The 16,940-nt window shown below is 41.0% G+C and overlaps 1 protein-coding gene across 1 annotated transcript in view; it reads left to right on the top strand.

Moving 5' to 3' along the window:
• LOC311118880 (glutamate receptor ionotropic, kainate 2-like) overlaps positions 1-16,940 on the top strand; it is a gene marked incomplete at both ends in the record, with an annotated part of 168,614 nt that overhangs the window by 46,695 nt on the left and 104,979 nt on the right. The window contains 2 exons of the mRNA XM_084157682.1: positions 8,043-8,210; positions 9,247-9,504. Coding sequence (XP_084013808.1) covers positions 8,043-8,210; positions 9,247-9,504 — 426 coding nt within the window. The remainder of the gene's footprint in view (positions 1-8,042; positions 8,211-9,246; positions 9,505-16,940) is intronic.

Raw genomic sequence — 16,940 nt, 5'->3', positions numbered from 1 at the left:
TCTTGTTCCGGGTAAGGTTTGTTGTGTGTTAAACCTTAGGACTTCACGTTTCGTTCGTTTGTTTATTGTTTTGTTGTGTATTTATTCAGTTTTAATAAACATGTACGCATATCACGCTGCGCCTTGGTCTGACCCGTCCTTCAACGAGCGTGACACTCTCATTCTTTACTGGGCACTAAAGGGCCGAACAGGGTTGGGGCGAATACCATTTCAATTCAGTCAATTCAGGAAGTAAATTCCAATTCCAATTAATGATACATATCTATGTGACTTCCGTCACAAGGACACATTCATACTGTATGTCTTATGACATGGGTCACAGGCTTGTAGGGGCTTGTATAGTGTGGAGGAGTTTTCCAGGCAGGAGTGATGTGACCAGTACTACACTGTAGAATAGATCCATAGATACTGGGTTGTAAGCTACTTTCCCTGAGTCCCTCTCTTGCTCTCAAAGACCTTGATCTCTCTCTCTCTCTCTCTCTCTCTCTCTCAATGTCGTCTATCTACATCAGGGGAATCATTGACATTTCCAGCTGTGTGAGTGGTTCACAATAGCTCCGGTGCTGAGGAGAGGCTGACATTTGTGGGTCTGGGAGTGCTTGACAATGGCTATGATGCACTGACATTTGGGAAAGTGTCCAGCAGAGTACTCAACGCTGTTCTATCTTTCTATCAACCAAAAAAAAGAAAAGAGATGGAACACTACATCATTTTCCATGTTAACATTATATTAATCTAACATCAACCATTTATCATGGTATATTTAAGAAAGACAAAGAAAAGAAGGAGAGAGAGAGAGATAATTAGAGGGAGATAATGTGGAGGGAAGAGGGCTTAGGTAGATAGATACAGTAGAAAATGAGATAAATAGAGTGAGGGAGACAGAAAAAGATTTGAATAAAGGATAGACCTGGTACCATCAATTCCACTGTTCTGTTATAAGTCTCTGGTGGCTTTCAGTCAGTCAGTGCTACATCTTCAATTCTGCACCTCAGACAGACAGACAGACAGGCAGGCAGACAGACTGGCAGACAGACAGGCAGACAGACAGGCACACAGGCACACAGACAGACAGGCAGGCACACAGACAGACAGACAGACAGACAGACAGACAGACAGATAAACAGACAGACAGACAGACAGGCAGACAGACAGACAGACAGGCACACAGGCAGACAGACAGGCAGGCAGGCACACAGGCAGACATATCCCCATAGTACACACAGTACACAACTGTTCTGCTGTTGATCTTGTTCAAGACAAAAAGGAACAAATTGTTCCGAACACAGAGATCAGAGAAAATAACAGATAAATAGCAAAGGATTTCAGATTTTTAGGGCACAGTCGTTGTACAGGCATTTAAAAATTACAGCAGTCCCTCTCCTGGTGATAGTATTGTTTCCTCTTCCTCTGTAAGGATATATTTCTTAGATTCATTGTTTTAGAACAAGATCTACATTTATGCCTGAAAATAATAAAAATGTTTCCTTTGCAGTGTAACTACCTCAGGTGTGTGAGACAGTTCAGTTCCACAGGCCTCCCTGCCTCCCTCCCTCCCTCCCTCCCTCTCTGTTACACCCCAGCTGTGATAAAGATGGAACATGCTCTGGGAGCGCGTCATGCTACACTTCTCGTTCTGCTGCACTGCTATTCTGACACTGATGGCCATCAAACTGTCAACGTCGGAGGGAGACGGAAAGGACGTGGATGTGTGTGTGTGTGTAGTGGTCTACCTTATTTTTCCCCATAAATAATTTTCACTCCACCAAAATGAGCAATGAACTGAAGCTGGATTTCCTATTAATTTCCCCTCTGTGTTTTTTCTCTGAGAGGATATTGAGATAGATGATGTTTCACCTTTACTCTGGTTGGCCTGTCATGACCAGTCTGAGAGGAGAGAGGCGTTAGGCGTTTCCTGGTTTTCGGTCACAGCCCTGAGTGTGTGTGAGGATTAGACAGGCTCTTTATTCAAGTCACTGAGAGGGATTAGGCTGAAAAACACATGGGCACAGCAACTCACTCACTGGAAGACCTTCACGTTTAACGTTCTCCTGTTGGTAAACCAGTAATGTTAATCAGATCCAGGTGTTTCTCTGCCCTTTTACTTCTTCTACCATTTGACCTCAGCAGAAAGAGTTTGTTGGCAATTTGCCATGCAGTCCTTTACTGTTAGAAGCCTCTCCTGTGACACTGTGGGGTAGTTCTGCATATTTGCCAGAACCCTTTTTGTTATCATTCATGAGCACATTTGCTAAGCTGTAAAAAGTCCAGTGTTGCAACTCGTGATAACATCAACGTGAGTCAGAAACCAAACACACACTCACACACACACACACACACACATATGTTAATTCCCCCTGTCTCTGTCACTGTATCTTTGAACTATGTGTGTTGTGCAGAGCTTTAAAGCCTGTAGTCTTGTTGAGTCCCTCAGCTCAACGTGTGGAGGGCCCCACAGCCCAGAAGCAGCAAGCGTTGGGCGGCTATAGTCACTATTTTAGCAAACCAAACATTATTAATGCTACCAATTGACTGGATTACTGAGCGCATTCATCAAAGATAGCCTCTCCGGCTCGCCGCAGCCCGACAGGCACACACACGCTTGCCAAGATAGCAGCAAGTGTAGCAATTGATTTCAGACCGGCAGAAGGCAGAATCAGAGTATTAAAAAAAGAAAACAGACTACTTTTAAATGGAGTGTGTTTTTATTTCTCACGAGTTCAACCAAACAAAAGGAAATTAAATGTTGCTTAAAATTAATGTACTGATGGTGATGCATTCATTTTATCCTCAACTGGACAAAGCTGAGCTTTTATAGGTAAAACTGATTTAAAAAACAAGCTTTGGTACAGAAGAGTATCAAAACTCTGAAATTATATGGCACCCTATCCCCCATCTAGTATACTACTTTTGATCAGAGCCCTATGGAAATAGGGTGTTGGTATAGGGATTAGTGTGCTAATTCAGACTCACTTATTGAGGGTGATTGAGGCTTAGTCGATTCTAAGCCTTCAGTGAGACTCAGGTAATCAGGTCTAGACTTATTTCTTATTACAATGCTAATGCACTTATTCTTATAGCAACTTTTTGGTTGTGTCGGTTTAACATTCTGGTCACCCTAAACTTGCATGATAAGCACTATCTATCTTCTCCCTGTACACAGCCTGTGCCTTTGTCATAATTGTATTTGGCTGCAGGCACACTCAGCGGGGTCTCAGAAAACCGGCAACATCCAGTTTTCAGGGCTACAGTATCTTCAACCTAGCTTCCTTTTCCCCTGAAAACCGGATGTGGGGACCACGCTCAGGTGTTTATTTTACGCCTGCTACATTAGGTTAGGCTGCAGGAGATGGCTGGCTTTGACAGAGCCCGTTGATTGTAAACTGAACAAAAATATAAACGCAACATGTGTTGGTCCCATGTTTCATGAACTGAAATAAAAGAGCCCCGAATTTTTCCATGCGTACAAAAAGCTGATTTCTCTCAAATTGTGTGCACAAATTTGTTTATATACCTGTTAATGAGCATTTCTCCTTTGCCAAGATAATGCATCCACCTGACAGGTGTGGCATATCAAGAAGCTGTTTAAACTGCATGATCATTACACAAGTGGACCTTGTACTTGGGACAAAAAAAGGCCACAATAAATTGTGCGGTTTTGTCACACAACACAATGCCACAGATGTCTTAAGTTTTGAGGGAGCGTGCAATTGGCATGCTGACTACAGGAATGTCCACCAGAGTTGTTGCCAGAGAATTGAATGTTCATTTCTCTACCATTAGCCATCTTCAGCGTCGTTTTAGAGGTAGTATGTCCAACCGGCCTGACAACCGCAGACCACGAAAATGGCGTCGTGTGGGCGAGCGGTTTGCTGATGTCAACGAGTGTCCCATGGTGGCGGTGGGGTTATGGTATGGGCAGGCATAAACTACAGACAACGAACAAAATTCCATATTTTCTATAGCAATTTGAATGCACAGATATACCGGGATGAGATCCCATTGTTGTGTCATTCATCCTCTGCCATCACCTCATGTTTCAGCATGATAATGCACAGCCCCATGTCGCAAGGATCTATACACAATTCCTGGAAGCTGAAAATGTCCCAGTTCTTCCATGGCCTGTATACTCACCAGACATTTAAAAATATATATATTTTACCTTTATTTAACTAGGCAAGTCAGTTAAGAACAAATTCTTATTTACAATGACGGTCTACTACCGGCCAAACCCGGACGACGCTGGGCCAATTGTGCGCCGCCCTATGGGACTCCCAATCACAACCGGTTGTGATACAGCCTGGAATCGAACCAGGGGGTCTGTAGTGACACCTCAAGCACTGAGATGCAGTAACTTAGACCACTGCGCCACTCAGGAGCATGTTTGGGATGCTCTGGATCGACATATTCGACAGTTTGTTCTAGTTCCCGCCAATATCCAGCAACTTCAAACAGTGATTGAAGAGGAGGGGGACAACATTCAACAGGCCACAATCAACAGCCTGATCAACTCTATGAAGAAGATGTGTCGCACTGCATGAGGCAAATAGTGGTCACACCAGATTACTGGTTTTCTGATCTACCTTTTTTTTAAGGTATCTGTGACCAACAGATGCATATCTGTATTCCCAATCATGTGAAATCCATAGATTAGGGTCTAATGAATTTATTTCAATTGACTAATTTCCTTATATGAACTGCAACTCTGTCAAATCTTTGAAATTGTTGCATGTTTATATTTTTGTTCAGTATACAGTATTTTGACATTCCAAAGTAGTATCAGTTTGGCCCAAGGTTAAGACTGACTTACTCTACAGGAGTTGATGCATCTCTTCTAAAGGAAACATAAAAGGTGCAGACCAGAGGAAGCTGGTGGGAGGAGCTATAGGAGGACAGGCTCATTGTAATGGCTGGAATGGAATTAATAGAACAGAGTCAAAAGTGGTTTCCACGTTTGATGTGTTTGATACCATTCAATTTAATCCATTCCAGCCATTACAATGAACCTGTCTACCTATAGCTCCTCCTAACAGCCTCCAGACTCCTCTGGTGCAGACTCATTGTGAAGCAGGAATTATATTACCAATATTTGGTTAGAGGCAACTCAATGACAATATTGATCAGCTTTTGGAGAACTCAGTGGTTTCCTATCAAAGCTGATTGATCAGCTAAGAAATATGAATTTCACTATCATTCATCTCTATTTGGTTTTCATATTGCAGCAAGAGAATGATGATTTCTCCTTTGTCCACATGTCTGTCAGTATGCTGCCTTATGATGTGGCCGAACATACTTACTGAGATTTAAATTAGGCTATACACTCCCTTCTTGGCACAGAAAGATGTGGATAGTGTGATAACATTGATCGTGGCGCTGGTAGATTAATAATTCAGGGATGCTGAAGACCCCATTGATCATTAATTAGGGGTGTTAATAGTGATGGGTTTTGATGGATGTATGGGCTGAGGAAGACCCAGTAGTCTGATCACAGAACACATGTCACCAGCTGAGAGGGACAGGGCATTATCCAGTGCCCACACTGATCCATTCTCCAGTGTCTAGACCAGGGGCTGTATGTATCAAGAGTCTCAGAGCAGGAGTGTTTATCTAGGATCAGGTCCCCCCTATCCATGTAATCTTATTTATTGTGATCTAGCCTAAACTGCCTAAACTGATCTTGAATAAGCACTCTTAGATGCTTGGTACATACGCCCCCTTGGCTTCAGAGTTACCATGGGTAGGTCTACAATAACATGGTGCCAACAGCAGCAGGATACAGCCTTCAGTTGTGGCCACTCAAACCACGGTACATGTTTTTTTGTGACAAACTATAGCTTGAGGTTTTGGTTTGTGATCTGTTCTGGGACAGAGCTCAAGAAGATCTGTTTGGCTAGGTTGGGCCACACGGCTCTGTAAACTCTCTGTGATTGGTCGGAGTAGCCTAGTTGTGTTGACTGCAGCACTGTGGTTAGTTTGTGTCTGTTAATGTGATTTCCCCAGATTGATGAAGTGTTGATGTAATTCTCTCCTGACTGATTGCTGTTTTGGGACCTGTGCTGAACCGGTCTTTATAGCGTATGGAGGGGATATCCCTCTTGGTTCAATACGCACACACACACACACACACACAGCCAATACACCAGCCTCAGATAATCTCCCATACCCCCTCTACCTTCCACCATATGCTCGTGTCCATGTCGCCAACGGTGTCTCAAAGCCCATGACCCTTTGTGACCTCTGACTTGAGAGTTTTGGGGATCAATATTATGGTGATTTTGCTCCTATTTCTTCTACATCAGGTATTATGAAAGCTATCACCTCTGTAATGGATATCAGATCTCTGCCTGCTGTAAGCTCTGTGGATCTGTGGCTTATAGTGTCAAAGCAAAGAACCTTACAAGCCACCAGTCAGCAGGGGGACTAGCTACTCCCTGGGTGGACCTCAATATATCACTGTTATTATCTGGATGTGAAAATGTTAGCCCCACCTGTTCTCCTGTCTACCCCTTCACTGCTGACCACACCCTCTTACATTCACCTCCACAATCTCATTTAGACTAGCTTCCTCATTGTCATATTCACACTACACACACACCTGTACCTATCCATACACTCATTCTCCCTTGTAACCATATTATACCATTCATATTCAACTTCATAGTGTTAACCTTTCACCCACCTATACCATACCTATACCACTTAATTCAATTCATCAGTATGTATGGTTCTCATACATTGACCTTCAGTTCAATCTGCTTTCTACATTGCTCATATTTTTCATGTCAATGCATACTTATCGTAACCTATAGTACAAAGGAGTTACACATTACACATATTCATATTCATCCACCTACTCCCTCCGTCATGTCTTCGCATTAATCTGTCCAGTCTGATTCATCTTCTTCTTTCACATTCACATGGTCGGTCAGTCGTTTAGTCGTTCACTCGCTTCTCTTCTCTCCTCTTTCTTTCATTTGAGCCACAGAGACATTCTCTTCTCAGCAAGACACGGTGCTTCTGTCATGTGAACGGACCGATTCCGAACGCTCAGGCTTCCAATTATAGTACATCCCGATTAACTGATGCTTATTAATTCCCTCCAACTCATTATGGCATGCAAAATAGAGCTCTCCCACGAGAAGAATACTAATGAGAGAGAGGAGAGAAACCTTTTCTGAGTCGTGTCTTGTTGCTGCTTCTGCAAGTGGCCCGGTCCTCTGTTTAGTTACTGCTTTTGGAGTTCTACAGTAGGAGTAAATAAACCATAGCATTTACTGACAGCTTCCTCTGACAGACAGACAGACAGACTGTGAGCCAACGGGGCAGGCCAAGGGGCTAACCCAAACAAAACACTTCAATCTCCTGCCGTTGTGCTCCAGCGCTCCCCAAGGGCTTGATTGATTGATCCGCCGGCCAATCAGGGCACATTGATCTAAGAGTTCCACCCCCTCCCCTCCCAAGCCTCTCCGGCAGCCATTCATCTGCTGGCTGTCAGATGAATTCACCGGAGGGCCGTTGGCTATACAGCCGGCACTTTTAAACATACTTTCCACTCCAGACTTTCTGAAGAGAGTGCATCACTCTACAGTACATAACAGGAGTTTCTCTTACAGTAGTACATCCCCCTGGATCAGATTCCTGTTGGAAACTGTCCAAGCCTTAAAGTGTCTGAAAGCTTTTGCTTCAATCATGTGTCAGTGTTAAAAGTAACCCCATAGCCTGAGTAAAAAATTACCCCCAGCTGATGTGATGTGCAAATTATCAGCCTCATTTTCATTGTATCGATGGACTTGATGGAATTACTGTATATTTTCAATATATTTTCTATATCTTGTGAATTGTATTTGACTAACCTTTCTATTTAAATTAGGAGATTGTTGAATTATGAGTACAAGACAGAACAGCATAATCACACACAAGTATGTATGCAACTAGAAATGAGTCAAGAACAATCCTCTCTCAACATTAAATCTGATTTTATTAACCACTTCGTTCAATTACTGTACTAACCAACTGTCTGTTGTCTATCTGTTTGTTTTCAGGAGGAATATTCGAGTCCATTGAGTCGGGGCCGTCAGGTGCTGAGGAACTAGCCTTTAAATTTGCTTTAAACACAATCAACAGGAACAGAACCCTACTGCCAAACACAACGCTAACATATGACATCCAACGGATAAACATCTACGACAGCTTCGAAGCCTCCAGAAAAGGTCAAGTATTATGAATACAATTCAGAAAGCTACATTCACACCCACATGCTGTAGATTCATCACTGGTGCTGGTCCCCTGAACAATATTCATAGAACAAGTGGTCACATTTAAAAATATTGATCTGACGTTTGCTTGCTATTTGTGTGACTCTCCTATCCTGTTTAGCATTGTTAGTGTGTTCCCACCCACCCAGTGAAAGTGGGCTCATGCGTAGTTCATTGGTTGGATTGGGACAATTATAATCAGGCATAGAGAGAGGATGGCTGCATCCCAAATAGCACCCTATTCCCTTTAGGCTTTATAGTGCACTACTTTTGATCAGGGCCCATAGGGCTCTGCTGAAAAGTATTACCCTATATGAGAATAGGGTGCTATTTGGGATGCATCTGATGTCTGTGCAGTTGTAAACTGCAAACCGAGACAATTGATTGGCTTCTGCTAAGGACTCAGCAGTAATACTAATTCACAGAGCTGGTTATCTCCCTGGAGACAGGTTTATAAACTGCAATAATCTATCGTTTTACTGGGTTGCATTAGGCCTGACATTTCAAAGGCTGCATCTAAAATGGCACCCTTTTTCCGATAAAGTGCACTATTTTTGTCCAGGGCCCATAGGGCTGCCCCATAAGGGTCTGTTCAAAAGTAGAACACTATAGGGAAAACGGTGGTTTTTCATACGCATCCAAAGTGTCTTATCGATTACTGGCCATTATATCATTTTTCTGTGATTGAAGCGTTTTCTCCTTTTATCAAATTAAGTAATTTGAATGCACAATGTTGTTGTTACAAACTGTTGCCAACCTTTTCATATATTATGGAGGCATACAGTGTATAGATCTTGCTCATACATTTTACACTGTCACTGGCTTCCTTTCAAATATGCTTCATGATGGTCATTCAAAATCATACGAACGGACAGCTTGCCATAGTGGAGTGGGAAATCAATTACTTATCCTCCAATAACTAACATTAGCATGTCATATAATACTGAATAAACCACAGAATAAAGGATGTAACTGAACGTTGTCTCCTCAGCCTGCGACCAACTATCTCTGGGGGTGGCGGCCATCTTTGGCCCCTCCCACAGCTCGTCGGCTAATGCGGTCCAGTCCATCTGTAACGCGCTTGGCGTGCCCCACATCCAGACCAAATGGAAGCACCAGGTGTCTGACAACAGGGACTCCTTCTACGTCAGCCTCTACCCAGACTTCTCCTCTCTCAGCCGGGCCATTCTGGACCTGGTTCACTTCTTCAAGTGGAAGACGGTCACCGTTGTCTATGATGACAGCACAGGTAAGACCCTGGCCACTTACCTCACATCTTCATGGTCAATGACGACAACACAGCAAGGTCACTTCCTGTCTGTCCACCCACTGTACTTCACAGCATATAAATATAATGAATAGAACAGGCTTGGAACCACCTCATTGTAGTTCTCTGACTCATACCTTCACATTCACAGTGGTCTATGACCACAGAACAGGTTCAGTCACAGTGGTCTATGACCACAGAACAGGTTCAGTCACAGTGGTCTATGACCACAGAACAGGTTCAGTCACTGATCACTTATTGTACTGTACCTCACACCTTCCATCACCCCTACTTTTTCTCACAGTGATTCAAACAGCTTAGAGAGTTAGACAGAGCATGGTTCTGGCCTGGCATCATAAGGGTTGTGGGTTCCATACCCGGATGGGACACATATACTAAATATATGTCCATCATTGTTGACAGTTCTGTAAGTCCCTTTGGATAAAGGAATCTGCTAAATGATCATATCAAAAGACCCAAAAGGCTTGTCCACCTTCAACGAGGGTAGGTGTGAGGTAAGTCTAAAATATAGACTATGATAATAGTCCTGTACAGTAGAGTAGCCCTGTAGCCCTACCCCCCCATTCGTCCCCAGATGGCCAGTGTTCCAGTGTTAAAACAGCAGGCAGCAAACGTCTCAGCGGGCAGGGTACATGTGCCATATGCCAGGGGTCGAGGAAGGAGCCAGCCTCAGGACAAGATGAGTGTGTGTGTGTCCAGGCTCAACACATGCTTTCAGAAACACACTGGGGCTCCATTGGCCAGTATTTTATCACTTAACCCATTTTGCTTTCGATTTAATTCAGTTGAAATCTATTTCCCAAAAAACTACAACAGAAAACCAGAGAAGAATGTCCAAAACAACTACGTTTTTTGGACAAATTAAAGGTTACAGCCTTCAATATGTTCATCCTGTAGCTAATAATTCATATTTTAGATATTGAGAAAGGCATTGCATTGAAATGAAGGTTATGTACAGTAGGCTTTTCAATAAACCAATATGTGTGTGTGTGTGTGTGTGTGTGTGTGTGTGTGTGTGTGTGTGTGTGTGTGTGTGTGTGTGTGTGTGTGTGTGTGTGTGTGTGTGTGTGCCTGTGTGTGTGTGTGTGTGTGTGTGTGTGTGTGTGTGTGTGTGTGTGTGGTGTGTGTGTGTTAGGGTTGAATGGCGGGAACCGAGATTTACTGGGATTTACCGCCCAAAACCACTCCCTTTTCCCTTGTTAAATAACTGCGAGAAACCTGTAAATTATATTAAATTATTTATATGAACAGCATGGCGTAAAATGGAACTGTTAAATTATGTGCGATGTCTAAATCTGGCTTCTCTGCTGCCTCTGCATGATGAATCAATGCTCAGGGTGGGGACAGACAGCCCATCTCAGTATGGAGATCAGTTCACAATGCATGTAGACCTATCATCTCGATATGGTAACTTATTTTCTTGTGACAGGTACTGTAGGCCTACATTTGCTGGAGCATAGTCTATGCTACAGTAATATGTAGACCGAATGGGTCACCTTGTTTTTTAATTGTAAAGATATTTGTCTTTATTGCAGCTGCAGAGTTTTAAAATAGCCTATCACTCGAATACTGTTGCTTTAAATCAGTGCATGCGCGAGTACTCTCGCAGTCTTTCTCTCTCTCCATCAACTCCATTCAAATTGCATCCAAAATAGATAATCCTGTTCTAGATTGATATATAGCCCTATATATAGATGCCCTAGCCTGCCTCTTTCAGGTAATACATTCAATACAGTATTAGCCTTATATTTAGCTCATTAATGATGGGTTCTGCGTAATAAGCTTCTAACTTATAGCCTTTTCTTTTGCGCATGCGCGATGGCGGTAGGCTATAGCAATTATTTAATCAGACCCATAACCATTCAATCTTCGTGAAGAGAAGTGAAAGCCTTTTGCAAAATATTTTTTATTGTGAAACAAACAAGAAATAAGAAAAAAAAACACATTTTGCAGCAATTTCAGCTGCAAGTCTCTTGGGGTATGTCTCTATAAGCTTGGCACATCTAGCCACTGGGATTTTTGCCCGTTCTTCAAGGCAAAACTGCTCCAGCTCCTTCAAGTTGGATGGGTTCCGCTAGTGTACAGCAATCTTCAAGTCATACCACAGATTCTCAATTGGATTGAGGTCTGGGCTTTGACTAAGCCATTCCAAGACATTTAAATGTTTCCCCTTAAACCACTCAAGTGTTGCTTTAGCAGTATGCTTAGGGTTATTGTTCTGCTGGAAGGTGAACCTCCGTCCCAGTCTCAAATCTCTGGAAGACTGAAACAGGTTTCCCTCAAGAATTCCCTGTATTTAGCACCATCCATCATTCCTTCAATTCTGACCAGTTTCCCAGTCCCTGCCGATGAAAAACATCCCCACAGCATGATGCTGCCACCACCATGCTTCACTGTGGGGATGGTGTCCTTGGGGTGATGAGAGGTGTTGGGTTTGCGCCAGACATAGCGTTTTCCTTGATGGCCAAAAAGCTCAATTTTAGTCTCATCTGACCAGAGTACCTTCTTCCATATGTTTGGGGAGTCTCCCACATGCCTTTTGGCGAACACCAAACACTTATTTTTTTCTTTAAGCAATGGCTTTTTTCTGGACACTCCTCCCTAAAGCCCAGCTCTGTGGAGTGTATGGCTTAAAGTGGTTCTATGGACAGATACTCCAATCTCCGCTGTGGAGCTTTGCAGCTCCTTCAGGGTTATCTTTGGTCTCTTAGTTGCCTCTCTGATGAATGCCCTCCTTGCCTGGTCCATGAGTATTGGTGGGTGGCCCTCTCTTGGCAGGTTTGTTGTGGTGCCATATTCTTTCAATTTTTTAATAATGGATTTAATGGTGCTCTGTGGGATGTTCAAAGTTTCGGATATTTTTTTATAACCCAACCCAATCCTGTACTTCTCCACAACTTTGTCCCTGACCTGTTTGGAGAGCTCCTTGGTCTTCATGGTGCCGCTTTCTTGGTGGTGCCCCTTGCTTAGTGGTGTTGCAGACTCTAGGGCCTTTCAGAACAGGTGTATATATACTGAGATCATGTGACAGATCATGTGACACTTAGATTGCATACAGGTGGACTTTATTTAACTAATTATGTGACTTCTGAAGGTAATTGTTTGCACCAGATCTTATTTAGGGGATTCATAGGAAAGGGGGTGAATACATATGCATGCACCACTTTTCCGTTATTTATTTCTTTAGAATCTTTTTAACTAAGTTATTTTTTTAATTTCACTTCACCAATTTGGACTATTTTGTGTATGTCCATTACATGAAATCCAAATAAAAATCCATTTAAATTACAGGTTGTAATGCAACAAAATAGGAAAAAGGCACCGTAATACACTGTAATACAATACAGTACAGTAATACAGTTCACACTCAAAAAGATTAGCCTACTGGAGCTAGTGTCGGTTATTTACCCAAGAGAGCATATAGCTAGTTACATCTATGGGGTTTTATGTTTTTCTGTTGTGCGTAATGTGCTGTAGCCTATATCATATATGTATTGGATAATGGCACAATCATTTGGGCTTTTTTGAGCTTGGGCTCATTAAATGTCGTTAATGTATGGCTCATAAAATGTATTTAATATATGGCTCATCAGGCTCAGGTAGCATCGGGTTAGAATTTTCATACTGATCAAAGCTCCAATCAAATCCAGACATATTTATATGCTTTATAATGCTTTTGAATGACACTTCCGGGTTACCCGGGAGAAAAGTGATTTATTCTCGGAATGTAACATTTGTAAAATCGGGGAAAATATTCAACCCTAGTGTATGTGTGTGTGTGTTTGTAGGCTCGGCCCCGATTTGTGCTCTCTGTCACCTGGAGCTGCATGGCAAATGGTCCAGGAATACAAAGAAAGCACAAAGGACAATGCCAAAGGACTAGTCAGCCCTTCCCCCTCTGAGGGGCCAAAATGTATCTCTCTGTTACAGTATCCAGAGGACTGACTATTGAATGTGTGATAGAATAATACTATGTTATCCATGTCTGGTATCTATCTGAAACTTGTCCCCTAAAGAAGACTCTGAAGCTATATGCATGTGGTAACTTGTATCTCTTTACAGGGTGAACTCTAAATTATTCTATGCAAAGGATTTATGGTCCTCTCAGGAATTCTGTTTCTATTTACATTGTTCTCATCCCCCACACAAGCCATTAAATACTGTGACACCCTGTGGAGATTGGGTCTTGGTGGTCAGCTTGCACTGTAAACTTGGTATCGTTTGATTGGTCAATGGTGGTTGGTTTTGAGTTGAAAGAGTTACACCTTCAGATGTTATCAATGGAATGAAATGCCTTTGTTCTCTCTCTTATCCTGTATCCATGGAGGAAGGTTGTATGATACATTCTCATATCCTAGGCTTCTATGCCTCTGTCCTAATGGACATCTCTTTGTTCATGCTTTGTCTTCTATGTTTACTTTAGGATCTATATGCCTAGAAATATGCTTTGTTAATGTCAGTATTGCCTTGTAACTTAAGCTTTATGCCTTTTATATGAATCCATTAATTGTACAATGTTAATTAAATATCTGCCTTTTATAACGTGTCCGCTGGGAGTCGGAAACCAAGTACAGGGAGTGAATTTAATAATAAAAGAACATGGAACAAAACAAGAAACACGAGTAGCGTACAGACATGAAACACAGGAACAGAATCAATAACGCCTGGGGAAGGAACCAAATGGAGTGACATATATAGGGGAGGTAATCAGGAAGGTGATGGTCCAGGTGAGTCTCATAATACTGCGCAGGTGCACGTAACGATGGTGGCAGGTGTGCGTTATGAACAGTCAACTGGCGACCTCGAGAGCCGGAGAGGGGGAGCGGGAAAAGACGTGACACCTTTGATATAGACAAATCTCAGACCAATTCTTGCTAGTCAACGTCAACTCATTGCCTAATGCTTGCTTGTATATTTTACTTATCTTTATGGAGTCAGATAAATATGTTAATAGGCTAATTGCATAGTCTTATTACAAGTTGCATGTGAGGTACAGTACCAGTCAAAAGTTTGGACACACTTACTCATTCAAGAGTCTTTCTTTATTTTTTACTATTTTCTACATTGTAGAATAATAGTGAAGACATCAAAACTATGAAATAACACATATGGAATCATGTAGTAACCAAAAAAGTGTTAAACAAATCAAAATATTTGTTAAACAAATCAAAATATACAGCATTGCACACTTTCTTTTAGGGGGTAGATCAGCTTTAATATTGCAGATAGATGTAATTGTCTGCATCACTTCCAATCCCCCATATGTTATTTTTCTTCTCGCAAATATATATATATATATACATACACATACATATACCCATACATACATATAAATACATACACATACATATACTCATACATACATATAAATACATACATATATATATACATATCCTTTAAAAATATATATTTCCCTTTTTTACTTTCCAACACCACCAGCCCTTTCCTAGTTGGAGTAAACTACAACAATGCTTAGTCCTTATACATACTATATACATTTTATGGACACAGTCAATTTTACAATAATTATATTTTGTTTGTTTTTACTCCTGGACTTCCTCTACCCTCAACCTCTCCGATAATTTTCATGATGTCCATCCGGTTTGCTTCTATATGCCATATCTTTCTAACTGTGCTCTTTCACAAAAGCTCTCAACCTATAACCTATATACTTATTATGGACACAGTATGTATTACATTAGTTATCTTGTTGTTATTAGTCCCATCCTTCAACTCCATTCAACACCACCCATCTATCTCTTAACACCATCCATATTGGATTTCTATTTACCATATATTCTTAACTGTACTGTGATGTTTTACAAAAGTTCTGAACCCTTCTATTCTCAATATTTCTACAGATTGTGAATTGAAAATAAACATTTTTGCTAAAAGTATTATTATATTATTGATCGAATGACTATGACTTTTCAGATCATCCAGTAGTGCTATCTGCAGGGTTAGCTCCAGGTAAATATTGCAATCCTTTAGCCATTCCTGGACCTGTCCAAAAACAAGCTACAAATGGACAGTACCAAAACAAATTATCTAATTATTCTGTCTATTCGCAGCAAAATCTGCAGAGCTGGGAAGATTGTATCTCCCATATAAATAACATTCTATTGGTAGCAAGAATTTTGTATAATAATTTAAATTGAATCCGGCGTTGTTTTGCGTATCAGTTCATAAACACTATGCCATGGAATCGGTACGTCAAAAATCTCTTCCCAACTATTTTGCAATCTATATGGGACGGCTGTCAATCCTTTGGTCCTTAAATGAAACTGGTATACTTGTTTATTTATCACAATTATCTTTAACCAATTATGTTATTTAATGCAGGGCCGACAGACAAGTTCCTTACCTTTTCCCCCTTCCACTTTCCTCTTCCATTTTTGCGGTAATGCTGCAATTATTTGGTTGTAATTTTGGGTAGAGCAGACATTTCCATATGTTTTTGTTAGCTGCATGTGCGACATAACTCCACCAGTCCTACCTATGATATCATTTACAAAGATTATACCTTTTTTTTTTTTTTTCTTCAAAAAAAAAAGTTTTTTGAAGTTTAACCACAATATTTGTTGCATTATTTGTTGCATTATTTGTTCTGTCGTTTCTGGAGGATTAAATTGAAATTGCAACCAACTTTCTATGGCTTGTTTCAGAAATAGTGATATTTGGGAGATGATTTCCTTTTCAAATAACTGCAAATGAGTTGTTGTAATCTGAATAAAGGGAAAAAGGCCTTTCTTGAACATTGGGTGAGACAATCTTACTAATTTGCTTGAGAACCAGTTCGGATTTAAGTATAACTTTTGTATGACTGAAGCTTTTAGTGATAGGTCTAGTGCTTTAATATTTAATAATTTCTGTCCTCCGAATTCATATTCATTATATAAATATGCCCGTTTAATTTTGTCTGGCTTGCCGTTCCAAATAAAATATAATATTTTTTTCTCATATAATTTAAAAAACTGTTCGCTAGGCGTAGGCAAGACCATAACCAAATAGGTAAACTGGGATAATACTAAAGAGTTAATCAGGGTGACTTTTCCACAAATTGACAGGTATTTACCTTTCCATGATAGCAAGATCTTATCTATTTTTGCTAACTTTCTGTTAATATGTATTGGAGTGAGATCATTTATTTCATTTGGGATATGTATTCCGAGTATATCCACATCATCATCAGACCATTTTATTGGTAAACTACATGGTAATGTAAAAATTTTATTTTTTTGTGATCCAATTCGTAATATAGTACATTTATCATAATTTGGTTGTAATCCAGAGAGGTTAGAAAATGTATCTAGACCCTCTATGAGGCTGTGGAGGGATTCAAGTTGTAGATTTAAAAGAAAACATGAATCATCAGCGTACAATGACACCTTTATTTT

The sequence above is a fragment of the Coregonus lavaretus genome, assembly GCF_964263955.1.
Source record: "Coregonus lavaretus genome assembly, chromosome: 3".
NCBI lineage: Eukaryota > Metazoa > Chordata > Actinopteri > Salmoniformes > Salmonidae > Coregonus > Coregonus lavaretus.
The sequence above is the reverse complement of the archived record's forward strand: the minus strand, read 5'-3'. Positions and strand labels throughout refer to the sequence as shown.